The following is a 19635-nucleotide window of genomic DNA, read 5'->3' on the forward strand; positions in this document are numbered from 1 at the left end:
CAAATTAGATTTATGGTTTGGGAAGTGAAAAGAAAATAGGAATAAGAGGAAATGGGGAAAAATAGGAATAATGTGGGTTTGGGTTTGGTTTTATTATTATTATTATTCTAGACTGTACACTTGAGCCCACCATACAGCAGTGTGAATAAAACATTAGAATGAAAGGCTGCTCACTTCCAATTTTTTCCTCAGATGCCTACTAACTTTGCCTCTTTCTCTGATTCATCTTTCAGGGAGAACCTCATCAGCCATCCTGCCCTTATCATAGACTGTGTGACAGATAGGGCTTCCATAAACTGTATTACCCTTCTGATGAAAGGAAGATGAAAATAAAATTCCCATAATTCAACTTCTGAGCCTTGCAGCATACAGCTCTGTAGCTAAAAATTTCAGCATTTCTCTCCTCCGTTGAGAGAAAAACCAATTATGAAAGAGATATACAAAATCACAGAGACACACATGCATACACAAGGGAGAAACTCAATACACACACACACACACACACACACACATATATATATATATGTGTGTGTGTGTGTGTGTATGTGTGTGTATCTTTGGTCATTCGGGTTTTTTCCCACGTAGACGAAGGTGTAAGAGCAACGTTTCAATGAAATCTCATCCGACATCCTCAGGCTGGTGGCTTCAGCTTTGTTCTTCTGGGAGAAGTGTGTGGTAGTGGCTGTTTGTTCCTCTTTTTTAAACTGCCAGAGGGGGTGTGTTCTGTGGGTGGAGGTGTGCTCTGATTGGGTGGGGGGTTAGCTGTGTTCTGATTGGGTGGGGGTGTGTTTTGAATGGGGGCTGTGTTCTGATTGGGTGTGTGTGTGTTTTGAGTGGATGGGCTGGTCTCAGCTGCCAGCCTTAGACCTGAACTGGTGAGTTGTGCTGCTTTTGTTCGGCTCCGTGTTTGTGGTGGTGCCATGTTTTTATAGTGGGTGTCAGTTTGCTTAGTGTGTGGTTTGGAGGGGTTTAAAGTGGCTGATGTTGCAGCTGTGGTTAGGTTTCTGTTTTGTGGTTGTGTGTCGTTATCGTTGTGGGTTCGGATTTGCTTTTTGAATGGTTGTGTGGTGGTGATGTCATGTGATGTTATCATGAGTTTGGGTCTGGTATCATTCTTGGTGGCTGGGACTCGTCTGTCAATCAAGGCGGGTTTCCAAATGGCTGGTAGGTGAGAGGTATCATCTCGTTTGTTCATGCTGTGGGGGCGTTTTTCTATCTCAATGGCTTCTCTGATTATTCTGTTGTTAAAATGTTCAATTTTGGCGATAGTTTTGGTTTTTTTTAAAATCAATTTCATGTCCCGTGGCTTTAAAGTGTTGGAACAGGGATGAAGTTTGTTCTCCCTTTCTGAGTGAGTTCCTGTGCTCTTCAATGCATGCACTTATTCTTCTGTTGGTCTGTCCGATGTATGTGGTGGGGCAGGTGGTGCATGGGATTTCGTATACTCCTTGGTTTTCTAACCCAATTATGTCTTTGGGGCTTCTTAGGAAGGTGGATATTTTTCTGTCTGTGTAGAATGCTGTTTTGATGTTGTGTTTTTGGAGGATCTTGCTGATTCTGTCTGTGGTCCCTTTTAAGTATGGGAGGAGGGCTTTGCCATTTTCTTGTTCTCTGTCTTGGGTTTTTGTGGGTGTCTCTCTTCGGATTAAATTGGTAATCATGTTTCTTTCGAATCCATTGGCTGTTAGTACATTAATGAGAGTGTGTAGTTCAGTTTTTAGGTGTTGTTCATTGGCTAGGTGTTTTGTTCTGGAGATGAGTGTCTTGGCTACGGAGTTGATCTGTGCTGGGTGGTGGTGTGAGAGTGTGTTCAGATAGCGGTTTGTGTGTGTTTTTTTATGGTAGATAGTGTGTCCTAGGGAGCCGTTGGATTTCTTGTAGACTAAGACATCAAGGAAGGGAAGTTGATTGTTAGCTTCTGTTTACATGGTGAATTGTATTTTGGGGTGTAGGCTATTGAGGTGTGTGAGGAAGTAATCCAGTTTTTCTTTGCCGTGTGGCCAGATTACGAAGGTGTCATCTACGTATCTGAGCCAGAGTTTGGGTTTGTGGTTGGATTTTTCTAGAGCGAGGGTTTCAAAGTGTTCCATGTAGAGGTTTGCGATGACAGGTGAAAGGGGTGAACCCATGGGTGCTCCTTCCATTTGTTTGTGTCTTTGTCCATTGTAGATGAAGTATGTGTTTGATAGGCAGTGGTTGGTCAGATCTAGGATGTGTTTTTGGGGGTTGTATTTATTTAGGATAGCTGTCAAGGCTTCTTTGATTGGCACTTGGGTGAAGAGGGATATGTCATATGTCATATGTCATATGTCTAAGCTTGTAAGCCGCCCTGAGTCTTCGGAGAAGGGCGGGATATAAATGGAATTAAAATAAATAAATAAAATAAAAAATATCAGAGTTATAATCTGCATATTCAGTACAATAATTTATAACTAGATTGTAACGCGGAAAATTAACCTTTATCTTTTTATTGTCCATATATCAAAGAGTTGTCACTGAGTAAACTTCAACCTTACTGAAAGGACAGCCCTACAAGCAAAACAAAAACAAAAACAAACACCTAGAAACAAAAAGACAGCGCTAAAAATGCAAGAGATCAAATTTAGTAATTTGTTATCGGCTTCCCCATATTTCATGCCATTAGTTTTTTTATTAGGGTTACACGTGGACACATATAACTCCTTGATGCTGCAATCTTTGGAGTTACTAACTCAAATTAAATTGAAGCAAATGGTTCTGAAGGACAGAAGTTACTTTTGAAGTGAACCAACACTGGGGAATTTCCTTTAGTAAGAGGGACATTTTTTTAAGCAAGAAGTTATATAGCCTTCAAGGCCCGCTATGGCTGGTGCCATCAGAACATAATTGAAATAAGCAGAGCCCAATTTTTCATCTTTTGGTGAAGGAGTCTGGGTAGATTTAATAGGCTTTTACTCCTCCATGGGAAAAGCAGGCAGAATTGAAAGCTCTTTTGGGAACAGACTGAAACCCTTAACCTCCTCAAATCACTACAGTTTTAGCCATGCTCATTCTGGGAAAGTGGAGAGCCTCTTAAGGATTGCAAAAGCAAGATGGAACATATGAGCGGCTGTAGGGCCTACCACTGAACTAAGGAACTTTGTTTTCCTGACAACATTCTTTTCCCAATAATACCACTAGCATTAATCAATGGTTCTCCGCACCTGTTGAAAGTTTAAGTGCATAGTATATAATTATATGTGAATTCTAATCATATATTGTATATGTATTTCCATAAATAAAGATTGCTCATAATAAATCGAACGAACATTAACCCACACAAATGCAATTGAATAGATAATTCAAAACATATGCTGCAAGAATATATACTACATTATGAGACATCAATTACACAGGCAACAGACAGGTGAAAGCAATAAGGATAGTGGAGGAAGAGGAGGAGGAATTTTTAACACCGAATAATGCATTTTCTTTCTTATTGCCTCCACTGAAAAATGTTGAAAGGTCTCTATAAAGTTCATAATTCTGGTCTGTCAGTCATTTTACTTCTTAAAGAGAAATATTTTTTGCTTTTCAAGTATTTATCATAATGGAGAACATAAATGAGCAATTAATAAACTAAAAACGGTGGTAGAATCTCAGTCACAACCATAACTAGCAATCACTGTATTACTAAGGCAGAATGCAACGGACATTCTACAGCAGCCTTCTTCATTTAGTGCCTTCTTGGTAGGTAGAGATCTCAAATGTCAATCTGCTGGCCATCTTCCTACTTGCTGTTTGTTTTTATGCAAATAGCATGGTTTAATGCAATTCTCATGCGATCCATTTTTCCATAGGAGCATTTGTGTCCTATAGCTTGAATCAAAGATGAAAGGATGTCTGAGAAAATAACCCAAACGAGGTTTCAAGGATGTCTTCTCCAACAGGTTGCAAGAAGTCCTTCACTAACTGCCACAAATGCCTACAAAGAAGAACAATACAGTAAGGAAAAGGCACACTCGTGAGATTCAGCCTATTCGCACCAGTTCGGCAGAACCGGTAGCTAATTTTTTGTTGTCCAGGCCCAGAATGGACTTCTGGAAGCGGCATCCACACAGAGAACTGGTTGTTCACATATCTGAATCCCACCACTGGAAAGGCATACTTATAACTAAACTTTATTTTTGGAAGTATGGAGGTAGTGACAGATTTTATTTTCCTGGGCTCCAAGATCACCGCAGATGGGGACTGCAACCAAGAAATTAAAAGACCCTTGCTCCTGGGGAGGAAAGCAATGGCAAATCTAGACAGCACACTAAAAAGCAGAGACATCACCCTGCCAACAAAAGTGCGTATAGTCAAGGCTATGGTCTTCCCAGTTGCAATGTATGGCTGTGAAAGTTGGACCATAAGAAAGGCTGAGCACCAAAGAATTGAGGCCTTTGAACTGTGGTGCTGGAGAAGACTCCTAGGAGTCCCTTGGACTGCAAGGAAATCAAACCAGTCAGTCTTAGAGGAGATCAACCCTGACTGCTCTTTAGAAGGCCAGATCCTGAAGCTAAAACTCAAATACTTTGGCCACCTAATGAGAAGGAAGGAATCACTGGAGAAGAGCCTAATGCTGGGAAAGGTTGAGGGCAAGAGAAGAGGACGACAGAGAAGGAGGTGGCTGGATGGAGTCACTGAAGCAGTAGGTCTGAGCTTAAATGGACTCCAGAAGACGGTGGAGGACAGGAAGGCCTGGAGGAATGTTGTCCATGGGGTCACGATGGGTCGGACATGGGGACACGATGGGTCGCAGCTAACAACAACAATCTGATGTGTTATATTGCCTGTGTTATCATTCCAAACAATGTGGCTACATCAGGAGAAAATCGGTCTGGCATAGTTAGCCATTCCATTATTCCCCTTTCTTTATATCCATATACCTGAAAAATACCACCCACCATTTTTTCTCTTCAAAATGATTTAACATTAAGTCATGACAGATGTTCTAAAGAAGATTCCCTATTAGAGAAATAATGAACAATACTTGTTTCAATGGTTTGCCAGTATTTTTATTTACTGCAGATTCCTGTGGAGAAGGCCACAAAGACCTTTATTTCTCAGTAGACATCTTCCTGCATCTGCTTTTTATATATGATCGAGGGAAGTTACAGGTTTTTAGTAAGATTAATATTCCAGCCTGTGTACATTGATTCTGTAGAAGCTTTGGCCCTTTCCTTAGCAATCACTAATTCTTCTTAAATCCAATTTAAGCCTGGTGGTCTTAAGACTGGAAAAATTACGATTGTCAGAGTGCAAATTGGGGAGAGGGAATCAACGAATGGGAAAAATATAGAAAAAAATGTTTGTGTCATTGTGACTACATTCATTCTCTTTCATTTGCTTTTCCCCACATGGACTTTGCTGTTTAAAATATTATAATATTTCATTATTGTATTTGACTGTATTTCATTTTTATGCCGATTTCACACTCACCATTTGAAATAATCTTGAATAATAGAATACTGTATCTTAGGAGTTTAGTGCATTTTTTGAAAACTTTAATAAGGACAACTTTTTTAAATTTTCTCAGGGCTAATTACTTTTAATTATTAGCAGGTTCTACAAGACTAAATTGGTGTTCCATTATTTCTAACTAAATGACTTGATTATTAGTTTTAATAATTTTTGGACACTGATATTTCTGAAGTTTTAAAATAACATTGCATATCTTTAACAAACAAAGTGGCTTGGTTTGGGGGGTTTTACCACTCCTGTTGTAATTATTTTCATTCTTCTTGCAGGAATGCAAGCTGACTCTATCCTCTTAAGCTTCGTCTTGCTTTTATAATATGTATGTCTCTTTTCATGGCACAATGGACAGTAGCAGGTGTTTTTCTTCACCCTGGAAAAATCCTTCCATTGACTGAGCAATAATAACTACTAATGGGAATTTGTCATTAATAATTATTCATATATTAATTAGTAATTACCAATGGGAATTAGTTCATGTTCAAAGCACTATTGTTGATGTATGATCACTCACCATCAGAGCTTCACGTCGTTTATCAAAAACTGACACAGAACTACTGTTGAACAACTCATAAGTGTGGAGATATTAACACTATATAAAAACTTTCAAAAAGATATTAGTATGCATGATTTTTCATAATCGAGTTTAGTTTTCATAGCACTAAGTGGTGACATCATTACACAGCCCTGCATAAAATATATTGTGAAAAATAACCTGTGGTAGGTGTGTGTGTGTGTGTGTGTGTGTGTAAAAATAATTTTAAAAAATATTTTGGAAGCATTTTCATACGGAAAGTCCTTTGTTCCATTTCTGATGGACATAGGTTCTTGTTTAAGCAGAGATAAAGAAAATGTCCTCATGATATGCGCAGGACTGTTTTCTACTGTTTGTACTACATTACATGGAAATAGCGGTAGATGCCAAGGATGGCCAACAAACTCAATACAATTTAAGCCCTATTTAGTTTCCATTAAAACCTTCAGACTTACCCCTGGTTTGCTTCATTCTGCCTTCTTAGTGCTCCTTTGATAGTATACTCAGCATCCTATCACACAAAACAATTCAAGATCGGATTATTACATTCTGAATTACAAAGCTATAAAACACAACATATTTACTATCTGAGGAGTCTTTCGTCATGCCTAACGGTGTGATTCTTAGTGCCCTTCAGACTCTTTCAGCCTCCTTGCAACAGTCATTGTGCTGTTAGTGCATAGCAGGCAGGTAGCATAAAGCAGACTTCTTCTCCTACACATGAGGAACCAATGATGCAACAATGATTCTGAAAACAATAACAAGAGATTCTGAACAGCTATGGAAGAAAGTTAAAGAATTAAGAGCACAAGTGGTGTTTTCAGCTATACTTCCAACAATAGGCCAACATCCAATGAGGGAGCAAAGGATTTTAGAAACGAACCACTGGCTTAAAAACTGGTATCATCAACAGAACTTCAGCTTTCTAGACCATGGTCTGTATTACCTACATGAAGGGCTACTTGCAAGGGATGGGATGCACATCACAAGAACTGGGAAGAATATATTTGGAAAATGATTGGCTCGTCTTATCAAAAGGGCTTTAAACTAAAATTGAGGGAGGAGGGGGGCCAATCTTCATGACCTTTAGAACCTAATTCCAAGCAAAAACCATTAGATTAACCAATCATATAAAGAAGTAGGGAGCAAAGAGAAAGAAGAAATTTAAAAAAAAACAAAATGAAGTAGAGAGTAATGGAAAAGATAGAAATCCCAGTTACGAAGTAAGAAATATAAGAAACATACCCAAGACCCATAAAGGACTATACACTAATACTCAAAGTTTAGGGATGCCTATGATAATAACCTAGAAGGCAGAAAACACATATTCTTACCTCTTTCTTAAAAAATTAATTTCAAATTTTAATTCTAACATTTTAATTTTTATATACTCTTTTTATATGTTGATGTTTTATTATACAGTACCCAGAGTCCTTCTTTGAGGTAGATGGGTGGTTTAGTAATGTAAAAAATAAATAAGTGTTGGTGACAGTCAGTATTTATTCTCAGAGTATTAAGAAAGAGAAATCCAGTTTGGTTTTGTGGTTAAGGCACCAGTCTAGAAAGTGGTCGACTGTGAGTTCTAGTCCTGCCTTAGCCATGAAGCCAGATGGGTGACTTTGGGCCACTCCTTATCTTTCCAACTTATCTCACAGGGTTTTTGTTGTTGTTGTAAGGTAAATAGGAGCAGGAAGGTCTGTTGGATATGTTCACTGCCTTGAATTATTTGTAAAAACAATAAAGGCAGATAGAAATAAAAAAATTAAGAGTGGACTGAACCACTCTTTTTGCTTCACTGGATTTCAATTTATTTCCACCATGTCAAAGCAAGTTTAGTAATGTACAAAGAAGTTTGGGAACAATTTATTTGGACTTGTCTCCAACTCTAATTCCTTCCCCCTCCCTGCCCCCTCATCTCATCAAACCAGTTTTGAACCTGTCTCACACTCTTCTGGAATCTAGGCATGTTCAAAGTGGGCTCCATATTTCCTAAAAGAAGTGAGTAGCAAAGAAGGTGTATGGATTCAAAGACTGATATTGTTGTGAGCATCCATAAACAGGGTTACCAGATATCTAAGCAAGCAAAGAAGGACATTGACAACTAGAAAGGAGGACAAATGGGCAAAAGGGAGATATGACAACTGTTTAGCTTTCTTGACATCTACAACAAAATAAGAGTGAAAAATATGGGGGGAATAAAGTATTTAAGCTTCATGTATATGTAAAACTGCTTTTTCCAACATTAGAAAGATTGGTTTTTCACTCAGGTAGGTGCTAGAGCCAGTTAGAAAGGCCTTCAGCATGTAACTGATTAAGTTCTTGTCAGTTTCAGGTAGCAGCACAAGCCTGCAGGAAAGTACTAATCAACTAATTAAGGTAACAGAGCACAGGTTGTTAACTTGCAGTTAGCACTTGCTAAGAAGCCCTGCACCAGGAAGATATGTTGTTCAAGAAGAAATAGCTTGAGAAATGCAAAAAAAAATCCAGATATTTATGCCTGCTGGATGAAGGACATGAGGACATGTCCTCCTGTCACCCAGCACCTGGTAACCTTATCCATGAACCTCCAAAATATAAGGAATGCTGCTGCTATGCTTCTCATTTTCAAGAAAGCCACCAGACAGCTGGAATCTGATGATGACATTCAGTCATGTCCAACTCTTGGCGATTCTAAAGGGCCAGGTTTCTCCACATCTTCCAATCTTGCCCTTCTTCTTGCAGCTTTTCTATGCTCTGGCTGGTGTCAGACTTGACAGTGTCCAGCCACCATGTTCTTTGACAGACCGATTTCCTTTACTGTGAACTCTTCCAAACATAATTGCCATCTCCAGTGAATTCCTGTAACCTAAAGCTGGAATCTAACAATCCCCAAAATGGACCGGAGTCAGCACTTGCTCTGAATGAACTTAGAGTAGTCTATAAGGATGACCAATTCAGATAGGCAGCTTCATACCATACTTCCACTATCCCATTACTCTGGTGCCATCATCTTTGCATACTGTTTCCTTGGAACCACAGCAGATTGTTACACTCTGGAAAGATCTTCTCATGTCCATCTATAAATCAGGCCCCAATAGGTCATGCTTGTTTACAAGTCTGTAAACTTACCCTTATTTGTATAGTTAGAAACTTGTTTGAAGCTTCGAGTTTGCTTGCTTCTCCCTGCAAAAGGACACAGGATTTCTAAATTATCTCACTATATCTTTTCATCAGCAAATAATTACCAGTCTTTTATCAAATATAGTTTAATATTATTTTGGAGTCTAAGAATAAAAATAACAGTGCTGTTATCTTCAATAAGGGAGCACTTTAGTGTAGTGGTTAAGGCACCAGAAATGTATTTTTCTAGTTCCACCTGATGCTCAAAACCAGCTTGTACTTAAAAAGAAAAAAAAAGTCATCTGAGTCTTTTTTCCAAGGAGTCAGAGATTTTGTAAAGTTACCCACAGTTCCCTAATCTAGATGCTTGTTTACAACAATCACTTTTGGACTTTTTGCTTAGCTATATCTAAAATGTCATTTCCAGGTGAGAGAAGTCCTTGTTTATCACATTGAAATACCTGCCCATCTCATGATAGGTGACTCTGGATAGCATACAACAAATAAAATAACCTGTGCATAAAAAATCATTATTAAAAATTTAATAATTTAAATTTAAAAGTCATTATTAAAATATAAAGACCATAAGGGACAAAATATTAACCACAATAGTGGAGCCATCTTAAATTATCTCCAATCCCCTGGGATCCCCAGGCCAGATGACCTAGCCCAGGGGTAGGCAACCTCGGCTCTTTTATGACTCACGGACGTCAACTCCCAGAATTCCTGAGTCAGCTATGCTGACTCAGGAATTCTGGGAGTTGACGTCCGTGAGTCATAAAAAAGCCGAGGTTGCCTACCCCTGACCTAGCCTGTTCTTGGGGGACTTACAGAACATTAACAGGGATGTACCTAACCTCATCTGAAGGAGACTTTATGGATTTTGTATTGATCTACAGGAGAAAAGGCATTATGAAAAGATGATAATATAAATAATGCTCTCCTCTTACAGTCATGTACACACCTATACTCTCCAATATATCCACAAGGGGATCTTAATATCACAGAGTTATATTTAGGCCACCAAATCCAAACTCTTACTCAATGCAGGAAATCAAAGCATCCCCCAAAGTTGGCTGGTCTTACAATAAAAATATAAAACAATACAATAATTTGTAAATCCAAAACTAATTTTTCAATTTAAATGTAAATACTAAAGCAATAAGCTAAAATCTATTGAATGCTATTCATTATAATTAAATTCCAATTCCTGGAAGAGTTCAGATTTTCAATTATTAAATTATAATTAATTATTTCTAAGACTGAGCTGTGGCTAGTTAAGAACGGAACCATACCTAATCATCACACCACACCTATAAGGAATGGTGGGCAGGCTTTTCTTGTAAGCAAAAATTGTGGCTTATTGTTAGATCTAAAAGAGACTATGACATGAGGGGTCCAACAGTAGTTGGATTCAGCCAGTTCGCACCACTTCAGGAGAACCAGTAGCTATTTTTTTGTTGCCCAGGCCCAGAATGGACTTCCGGAAGCAGCATCCACACAGGGAACTGGTTGTTCACATATTTGAATCCCACCACTGGGTCCTAGGTGCTCTCTCAGCCTGGCTGTTTTCTTGCAGACATTCCATTAACCCAAACTAGGTTACATAGAGAGCACCAAGGATCGTCATTTCAACCCTGAGCTACAAATAATCTCTTTTATCAGTGAAAGGTAGTTTCAAAGCCCTGAAGCATCTTATTTCTAATCACCAAACTTAAACATCATACCTTACCTCCAATTCTTTCACAGTCTTTTGTTTAGCATTAATAATGCCACTGAAAGTCATCGTGTTTTTAATTTCTTTCTCAATTGCTTGAATTTCCTCCCATTTCATAATGATTTGGCACCTCAGAGATGTCAGCAGCTCAGCACTGGCTACAGAACTTTCTTTTTCCCTTGCTTTGTCATCCTTTTCCTTTTCTGCAAGTGCAAAGAGAGGACAAGAACTTTGACTAAAGGGTTTCTCTTGAGACATTACATCAGGGGTCTTTTATGACTTATGATCTTCAACTCCTAGAATTCCTCAGCCAGACATGAAAGGACCTTTTTGCAAGGGCAATCAATGTGATGTACCTCTGGGGGAGAACAAGACAAGTCTCTCACTTGACTATTCTCCTGTTAGGTCTACAAGGCATACAATATATATATACATATACATGTACATGTGCATATACACATTTATACATACATACATACATACATACATACATACATACATACATACATACATATCAGCAGATTCTCATTCCATGCAATCTTATTACTTACTTATTGCTGTTCTGCCAGTCTGGTTCACCCACAGTTCAATTTCCAATTTATTTCTAAGTCTAAAATAGGGGGGGGGAGGAGAGAGAAACCTCTTATTAAGTCCAAGCAAGTTGCATGGTTTTTCCCACCCAGTGAAGAAGGCAAGAGCTGACTGTAGGAAATACCATTACTAAATTTGCTAACAATGCAATAATTGGCTCTGTTTTGCATGCAGTTACTCTTTCCTTGGTTTTTTTTTTTTTTTGTGGGAAAAAGGGTGTCCTTCTAAACAAAGAAGTAGGCTTGAAGTACATGTCCCTGTGATATGTCCTCAATCCATAGATTGGGTCCAGAGGCATTCTTAGGAAAATAAATACATAGAAATGTAGCAGCCACACACCAAATTTTAAAAGAATTCAGATAATATATATTTTAAAATGCCGAGTACATCAGGAAGCCTTATAGACAAGAAACGATGGACTCATGGATAGATTAGCATCCATGGCAGCATGCTGGGAAGCACATGTTTATGTCATGATGCCCTTGGCTGTGTGGAAAATGTGGTATGCAAGGTATAATTTGCAAGGAAGGAAGGAAGGAAGGAAGGAAGGAAGGAAGGAAGGAAGGGAGGGAGGGAGGGAGGGAGGGAGGGAGGGAGGGAGGGAGGGAGGGCATACAGTCCATATCTTCAAAAAAACAGATACAAATGGTGATTATCTGCTTACAAAAAGTTCTGTTTCAAGTATGCACTTTAAGCATAAGTTGGTTCAAATATACATATGGCAAGGGAATCTAAAAGCATGGCTTGTTTAATATAAAAGACTAAATGAGGTGATAACAGGTTCTGAATGAAGAGCAGATCTTTTTTGTTGGGAGGTTGTTTTTTAATATAAAGAATCCAAACTGGATCTTGGGAAATGAATGATGTGGGAAAAGATGCTGCACCAGACATACAAAAGAGACCAGTTGACAACTCAATAATTAAAAGTGATATACAAATAACAAACCAAGAGTGTGGCCTGGATAATTGTCCAGTATTAGGTTTACAAAAGAAGCCTATTAAAGCTCTGATTAATTTTGTAAGAAGGGACAAAGGAAAAAAATGAAAAGAAATCAAGTTCTAGGGCACAGGTCCCCAACCTTTTGGGCACCAGGGACTGGTTCTGTGGAGAAAGGTTTTTCTGTGGACCGGAGGGTGCATGGTTTTGTGTGCTGCCTGCATCCCACGTATGGGGCTTTGCCTGTTTGTGTGGACCAGTTGCCAGCATGCCACAGCCTGGTACTACTTCACAGATCGGGGTTGGGGACCCCTGTTCTAGGGCATTATTTGAAAGGACCTAAAGATCAAGATTGATAAAATAAAAGGAAGGAATATAAAATTGGTCTATCTGATTAAGGGTAAAATAAATATATTGTTATCTCTTCTAATCCTTAATAGACTTTAGCTGACCAAAGCTGAACAATGAAGCTTTAAGGATTTGTTTAGATAAGAGATAGGATATGGGAAGAAGAGATAATTTGTAGTATTTTTTTAAAGGTTATAAGTTACTAATACCGTTTACTTGTTGCAAGAAAGGGAGAAGTTATTTCTTTATATACTTCTTTTCTTTTTCTTTATTATATTCTTATGTGTTTTCTTTTTCTCCTTTTTTTCTACATATTCTATTTTCCTTTTTCTTGTGTTATTTGTAGTTTGTGTTCACTTTTTATCAATGTCAATGTACCTTTCCATTGTGCTTTACAATACTGTCTGAGCAGTTTACACATGTCAACATATTTCTCCCAACCGTCTGGATCCTCATTTACCGACCTCATCCTACTGACCCTGGAAGAATGGAAGGCTGAGTCAGCATTGAACTCCAGGCTGTGGGCAGAGTTAGAATGCCATACTGCATTCTAACCACTGTGCAACTAGGGCTCCTACTGCAAATTATAAATCTGCTGATGGGCTATTTAAATCCCACTGAATTTGATATACTGTAGTTTAAGAAGCAAAAGTATCTCATGCATTTCATAACTGGCTATAAGAATAATATTGTGAAATATGTGAAGATCTTTCAAATATCTGGCTGCTCATTTTCCAGATGTCATATAAATATTGCACATTGACACAACTCACTCTTCATTTCTTGCTAAAGCCAATTTGCATTTCTGCACAAGGTCCTGTATTGTCTGTCTGCTCTCTTCTATTTCATGAGTCATCACCATTCTTTTCTTCATGCCTTTGACTTGCTCTTGCAAAGTCTATTTTGTTACCCAAAAAAATGAAACTAAGTGAAACATTTAAATCATAAAGAAAGGTAATATCTGCAGCAAAGCCAATTTATGCATTTTTTTTCTTAATTGGACATCTTGCAAATCTGTCTTTCCTACCAAGAATTAAGATTTAGTTTACAAGCAAGCTGGGGAATCTATAGATTAACCCTATAGATAATGTTGATGTCCAGTCCTTAGTTACAGCCTGTAAAGTCAATAAGGAAGACTCCTGGGATTTGCCATTCAAGACATCATGATTACTCCTTCCCCAACACTGTAGTACAACTTTTTTTTCATTTTGATGGAAGAATGTAAATCAATAGTATTAGGCACAGTGCTTCTATAAAGCTACCATGCAAAAACATAACAAAAACATATTCTATGATATGCCAGTTATCACACTTCCCCTAACACTCAGACAAAGTTCTGATCATTTGTCATGGAAAACAATAATATTTTTATATTATATTTTCACATAGAATAAGTTCTCGTTTGTTGTACATCATTTGAGCGCTGAATATACTTCACTACTAAATGAATGAGCACCACTGGAAAACATAATGTCTGCAATGATGTGTGATGATTTGAAAGGAGTATCAAGTCTGAACTAAGAAGCATTGAGAGGGCTTTTAACAGAAGTTGTACAAGGTATACAAGAGCCTGGAAGAAAGTTAGTTTAATACCAGTGATTATTTATGGTGACAAATACATTAGCTGTGCTGTGTCTGTGTGTGCATGCACGTGTGTGGAGAGAGAGAGAGAGAGAGAGAGAGAGAGAGAGAGAGAGAGAGAGAGAGAGAGAGAGAGAGGGAGGAGAATGAAAAAAAAGTTGCTGCACGTTTTTCAAGACTAGTTACAAATGTAGAACATCTTGAAATACAACACGGCAAGATGTAGACTAAATTGAAAGATGAAGCAGATGAAAGGACTGCTCTTGGAGGAATGTTTTCAGTGATTCTCCACTTAGTAAATTTCCAGGAAGAAGTCCAACAATTAGCCTGTTGTGTTATATTTGCATGAAGATGTCCTTCTGCATGTCATTCTAAAGAGAGCAGTTCCAAAATATGATTTCCTCACTAATAATAGCCTAAATTTATGCAAACTGTTCAGCCCCTTCAGTTGGACACTGTAAGGCAGGCATGTCAAACACAAGGCCTGGGGGCCAGATCCGGCCCGCGAAGTGGCTTCATGTGGCCCGCAAAGCCATCCTGAAAACAGTGAGGGAACGGCCCCCACTGCCTTGGCCCAGAGACCCTCCTTCTGCCAGAGACCCTCAGATCTGTCCCACTCCTGCCCAGGTCCCCATAGGCACCCTTGATGCGAATGATGTAGAGCTGGCCATGCCCACCCAGCACTCTAGCCACGCCCACCCAATAGGCCACGCCCACCCTGGCCATACCCACCCGGCCCCTTGAGGGCAACCACAATGCTGATACGGCCCTTAATGAAATTGAGTTTGACACCCCTGCTGTAAGGCAAATGTACTAGTAAGCAGAATCTATTAGATACAGAAAGAAATCCCAGATTAAAGATGAAAATCAAATAAGAAATACTTGGGTGATATGGTCTCTGAAGCCAGGGACACCTAGAACATGATTTATGACAATAAGTAATCCATTACATACCAGCATGAAAAAATAAAAACTAATCCTTTTACAACAAAATAGTTCCAGCAGTAAGCATTCATTTACATCAAAAGAAAATAGTATTACTCTGTATTGCGTTGCAGGCAAAGAATCTAGCAGGATCACCATGTAAAGCTCATATTCATTCTGTGGGAAACAGCCAAAAAAGATCAGTAGGAAAGAGTTTGCCAGACAAATAAACAATATCCAAGTTTAGTGCAAGACACACTAAAATCAAATCGTGATTAAATTATCACAATTCTAAAATAAATTTGCCCACTGAATTACTTAAATATTGTACATTTCTGCCTTTATATTAACTGATAATAAAATAATTGGTTGGAGTTTTATGCATGTTTTTCAGAAATAACTGCTACTGAATAAGCTCCTTTAAGTATTTACAGGATTTTTGCTTCATTTTTGTGGTAATTTGTGTATTATCAAGCAAAATGATTTGTCAGAAACTGTTGAAATTATGGTACTATTTAAGCATGAAGCATTTAAGCATAGTCACAGGTTCCTTTCAAACTGCAATAACATGCCAAAATCTGTATGAACAAATTACATTCCAATAGAATTTCAAAATATCTATGATGGCAATTGTAATGTATTGGAGTTTTTTGCTTGTACTGATTCACGAGTCTGTTTAAATGCTGTTTAATGGTTGCTCAATGGTGTGTATGTGTAATGGTTACTGACTAAGCCAGACTTCTTGTCTCCAGGGCTATCATTGGTAGATTTGGGGTGGGAATGGCTTCCTTCAAATCTATTGGTCGCCGCCTAGTGGCCAACCATATAAATAGCTGCTCAGCAGCCACTGTTTCAGTTCTGTTCTGCTTGACTTCACTAAAGCATATTACTATTCGGAACCTTCCATCTCACGTATTGCCTGCAAAGAACTGGCTACACAACAGAAATACATACATTCACCTCTCTTCCACCATCTGTTTAATGCATTGAAGTTAATTCCAAGATCCTTAACATATCAAGAAACTATGAAGACTTTCTCCTTTCTCCTTTTCTTCACATTGAAGGGCATCTAATTTCACTCCTGCCATTGCAGGACTTTCTGTCTATATATTCTCCTCTCCTCTCCTCTCCTCTCCTCTCCTCTCCTCTCCTCTCCTCTCCTCTCCTCTCCTCTCCTCTCCTCTCCTCTCCTCTTCTCGGTCTCTATTATCTCTCTCTCTATCATCTCTCTCATATCTCTATCTCTGTTTCTATCTCTGTCTCTTCCTGCCTTTATCATTTGTATAAACAAAACAGAGAACATACCTAATACTCTTTCTCCTCTTTTATCCACAATTTTGTTAGGTGAGTTGGGCTGAGAAAGATTGACAGGCCCAAAGTTACACAATTGGCTTTCATGCCTATGGCAAGACCAGAACTCACAGTCTCCTGGTTTCTCACCTGGTGCCTTAACCACTAGACTAGGCATGTCAAACTGCCGGCCCATGAGCCAGATACATCATGCCAAAACTGCACCCATCCCATTGCCGGCAATGGGGGGAAAGTCGCAATACGTCGCGCGATATCACGTGACGTCGCGAGTTTGACATGCCTGCACTAGATCCAGTTAGGCCTTTTATAGAACATTTATAGAATATTATTTTATAGAACATAACCTTTTATTAATCTTTGCATTGAGTTGGCTGAGTTACCTAACACACTTTAAATACTAGGCACAAACACTTACTTTCACTTCCTTCAATATGTCACCAAATATCAAGGAACTATTACAGATATCTTCAAACACTTGACCAATAGCCTGTAATCGGTAGAAATGTGGACCTCTGCAGTCACAGATATTCTGGAGTGCCTGAAAGACAACCAATTTACAAGGTTACTTTAGTTACCTTGCTTGATTTCTACGTGCAGTCTATGAAGCAAGTAAAAAAATAATTATGATCAATATATATAAAATTTCTTCTTCGGAGGCAATTTCACTCCTCACGACTTCCCAGATACATCCACAATGTTTCCTTGGCAACAGTTCAGAACAGTTTGTCTTTGCCTTCAGATTGTGGTGCAATTTTTTTTGTTTGACTGCACAGTCTAGAAACTGGGTGACTTTCTGGGTGCTGCCCCAAATGGTATTAAGATATATCTATTTGACCTCATAGAAACTGTCTTGGGAAATCCCACAACATTCCAATTTTCTATTTTTTTTTTAATTGATAGGGAGTCTTTGGGATGGATCCGACCTGGATTTGAACTTTCTAACTTTTCTTACCCTTCCTGGAAGCTCAAAGCTGTAGATTACAAGAGCCTTTGCCTATATGCACGTTGTAAATTGTGGCACACATAGGACACTGGTTTGATTTCCAGGTTCTGAAAACTCCTGGCAACATACCTACCAAGTGCAAGGATGGGAGGATCATTTAAGGCCAGTAAGGATGCGTGCTTGTTTTGATCCCTTTTTAGTAATTAAACACACACACACACAAAGAAGGAACAATTAGCATCTATGTTTGAACATAGATATAATTTGTCTTTAATATGACTCCATTTCTAAAATCTTTAACAGAAAACACTGAAGACCAGTAAGAATGATTTTGAGCCGTCATCACTACTGACGCTGAAAGTTACAGTTCATGCATCTGGACTGAACCAACAAAGAATTAAACCCCAGGTATAAAATGTAGTTTATCTGTGACTTTTCACATATCAGTGCACAGTCATTATCATTCCGTTGGACCCATTGACTTACCTGGGCCAACTTTTTTTCATGGCGCTCTGTTGACTTGCTCCCAATGAAATCATTCTCCAGCAAATCCTGCTTGGCAATGTACTCCTTCTGAACTTGCATGAACTTGTTATATTGGTCCTTTTTAGTCACACCAGCCAAATAGGAATTTAAGAACCGGTATTCGTCTTTAAACTGCTTTCTGACGCAAAGCCTGCTGTTCTTGAGTTGTCTGTATTTCAACAATCTCATTTCTGGAATGTCCAGCTCTTCTCGTATAAGCTGCTTTTGAAAGGCGCCGGCTTCGTCTTCTGGTTTCTCAGGAGCCTCCTTCTTTTGTGGCTTGAAAGCAGCGGTACCGAGTGACACGCTTACTGGTGTTCTAAAGCTGGCCAGCTGGACTGGGGATGGATAGCCCAATGGGGAAGCAGATTTGGCACGGATGGGCACTGGAGGAACATCCTTGCTGCTGCTGACCTTTTCCAGCATTTCATGGGATCCCTCAAGGGCATCCTTCTTGGCAGACCGTAAGGCGGTTCTTTTGGCACTCTCCCAATAGTTGTGTTTTGTAGATTTAGGGGGCTTGAAGAGTTTATTGTGGTTTAGATGGCCTGACACATAGAGACGGATCTCAGATTTGTGAGCCTTTTCCACTTCATCTAAAAGCTCTGCCAGTTGGGATTTTGGCTTCCTTTCCGCCATATGAAATGTTAGTCCCTGCAGGCACAAAGAAAATCATCAGCAAGCCCCAAAAGGAAAAACACATCTCAACATCTTTCATTTTCCCCTAGACTATTTGACTGAAATGTGAGGCACCCTCTTTACCTATCAAGGCTAACTATTGGATAACTATTTGTCTCTGTAGGGCAATCTGCACATGAGGATAAACAGATGTAGCCTCTTCCCTGGGCTGCAAAATGCTAACTTTTATTTCCCAAGCAGTATTTCATTGCCAGCGGAGGGCTTTGTCAAACTTACTAATCCATTTTACATCATAGTGCAAAGGAGAAGAAGGCTAAATGCAAACAATAAAGCAGATTTTATGAACACAAACCATATGTGCCGAAATGTACTTTGCATAGGCTCTGGGAACGGTTTTCAGTAAACTCTGGCTAAAGCAAAGTTGCACATTTTGCTTTCACTGTTACCATTTGTGCAACTATGTTTGATGATTGTATTTTGAGAATTGTGTAAGCCTTTAGCATTCCAGTCCCCCCTGAGACATGAAACTACTTGGGTGACTTTGGGCCAATCACCCTCTCTCAGCCCTTGGAAGGAAGCAAAGGCAAACCACTTCTAAAATCTTGCCAAGAAAACTGTATGGACTTGACCAGAAAGCCACCAGGAATCAACAGTGACTCAAAAAAAAAAGAACAACCAATTACAATTACAAAAGAACTATTGAGCTAGGGTTTGTTTTTTAAGAGAACCTATAAATCTATCTTCCCAAATGCATCTTAAGAAAATGGAGCAAGATTATTTTTCACTCCAAAAAGATCATTTGAAGAACAAAAAGCAGATGGATGTACAGTAAATCCATCAGCTTTTCAGAGTCAATTTAAAACAATTTAACATGCAATTTTTCCAACTAATTTTCCTTGAAGGGGAGCTTTGGGTAAAATTAAGGAAATTATTTAACTATTAAAATGTTCCCTGTGGAAAATAGATTACACTTTAGGACTGAAGGCAGGCTAAATCCTAACCATTTA

General features: G+C 38.8%; 1 protein-coding gene across 1 annotated transcript; it reads right to left on the bottom strand.

The window, feature by feature from the left end:
- Window positions 1-3843: 3843 nt before the first annotated feature.
- On the bottom strand, window positions 3844-18628 carry LOC308659637 (uncharacterized protein C6orf118; the record flags this gene model as incomplete). The annotated part of the gene is made up of 9 exons (XM_081313443.1): window positions 3844-3943; window positions 6469-6524; window positions 9122-9175; window positions 10845-11032; window positions 11381-11439; window positions 13479-13603; window positions 15328-15387; window positions 16937-17059; window positions 17951-18628. The coding sequence occupies 9 exons, from the start codon at window positions 18626-18628 to the stop codon at window positions 3844-3846; spliced, it is 1443 nt and encodes a 480-aa protein (XP_081169569.1).
- Window positions 18629-19635: the final 1007 nt, after the last annotated feature.

This window comes from Vipera berus (genome assembly GCF_964194415.1).
Source record: "Vipera berus genome assembly, chromosome: 1".
NCBI lineage: Eukaryota > Metazoa > Chordata > Lepidosauria > Squamata > Viperidae > Vipera > Vipera berus.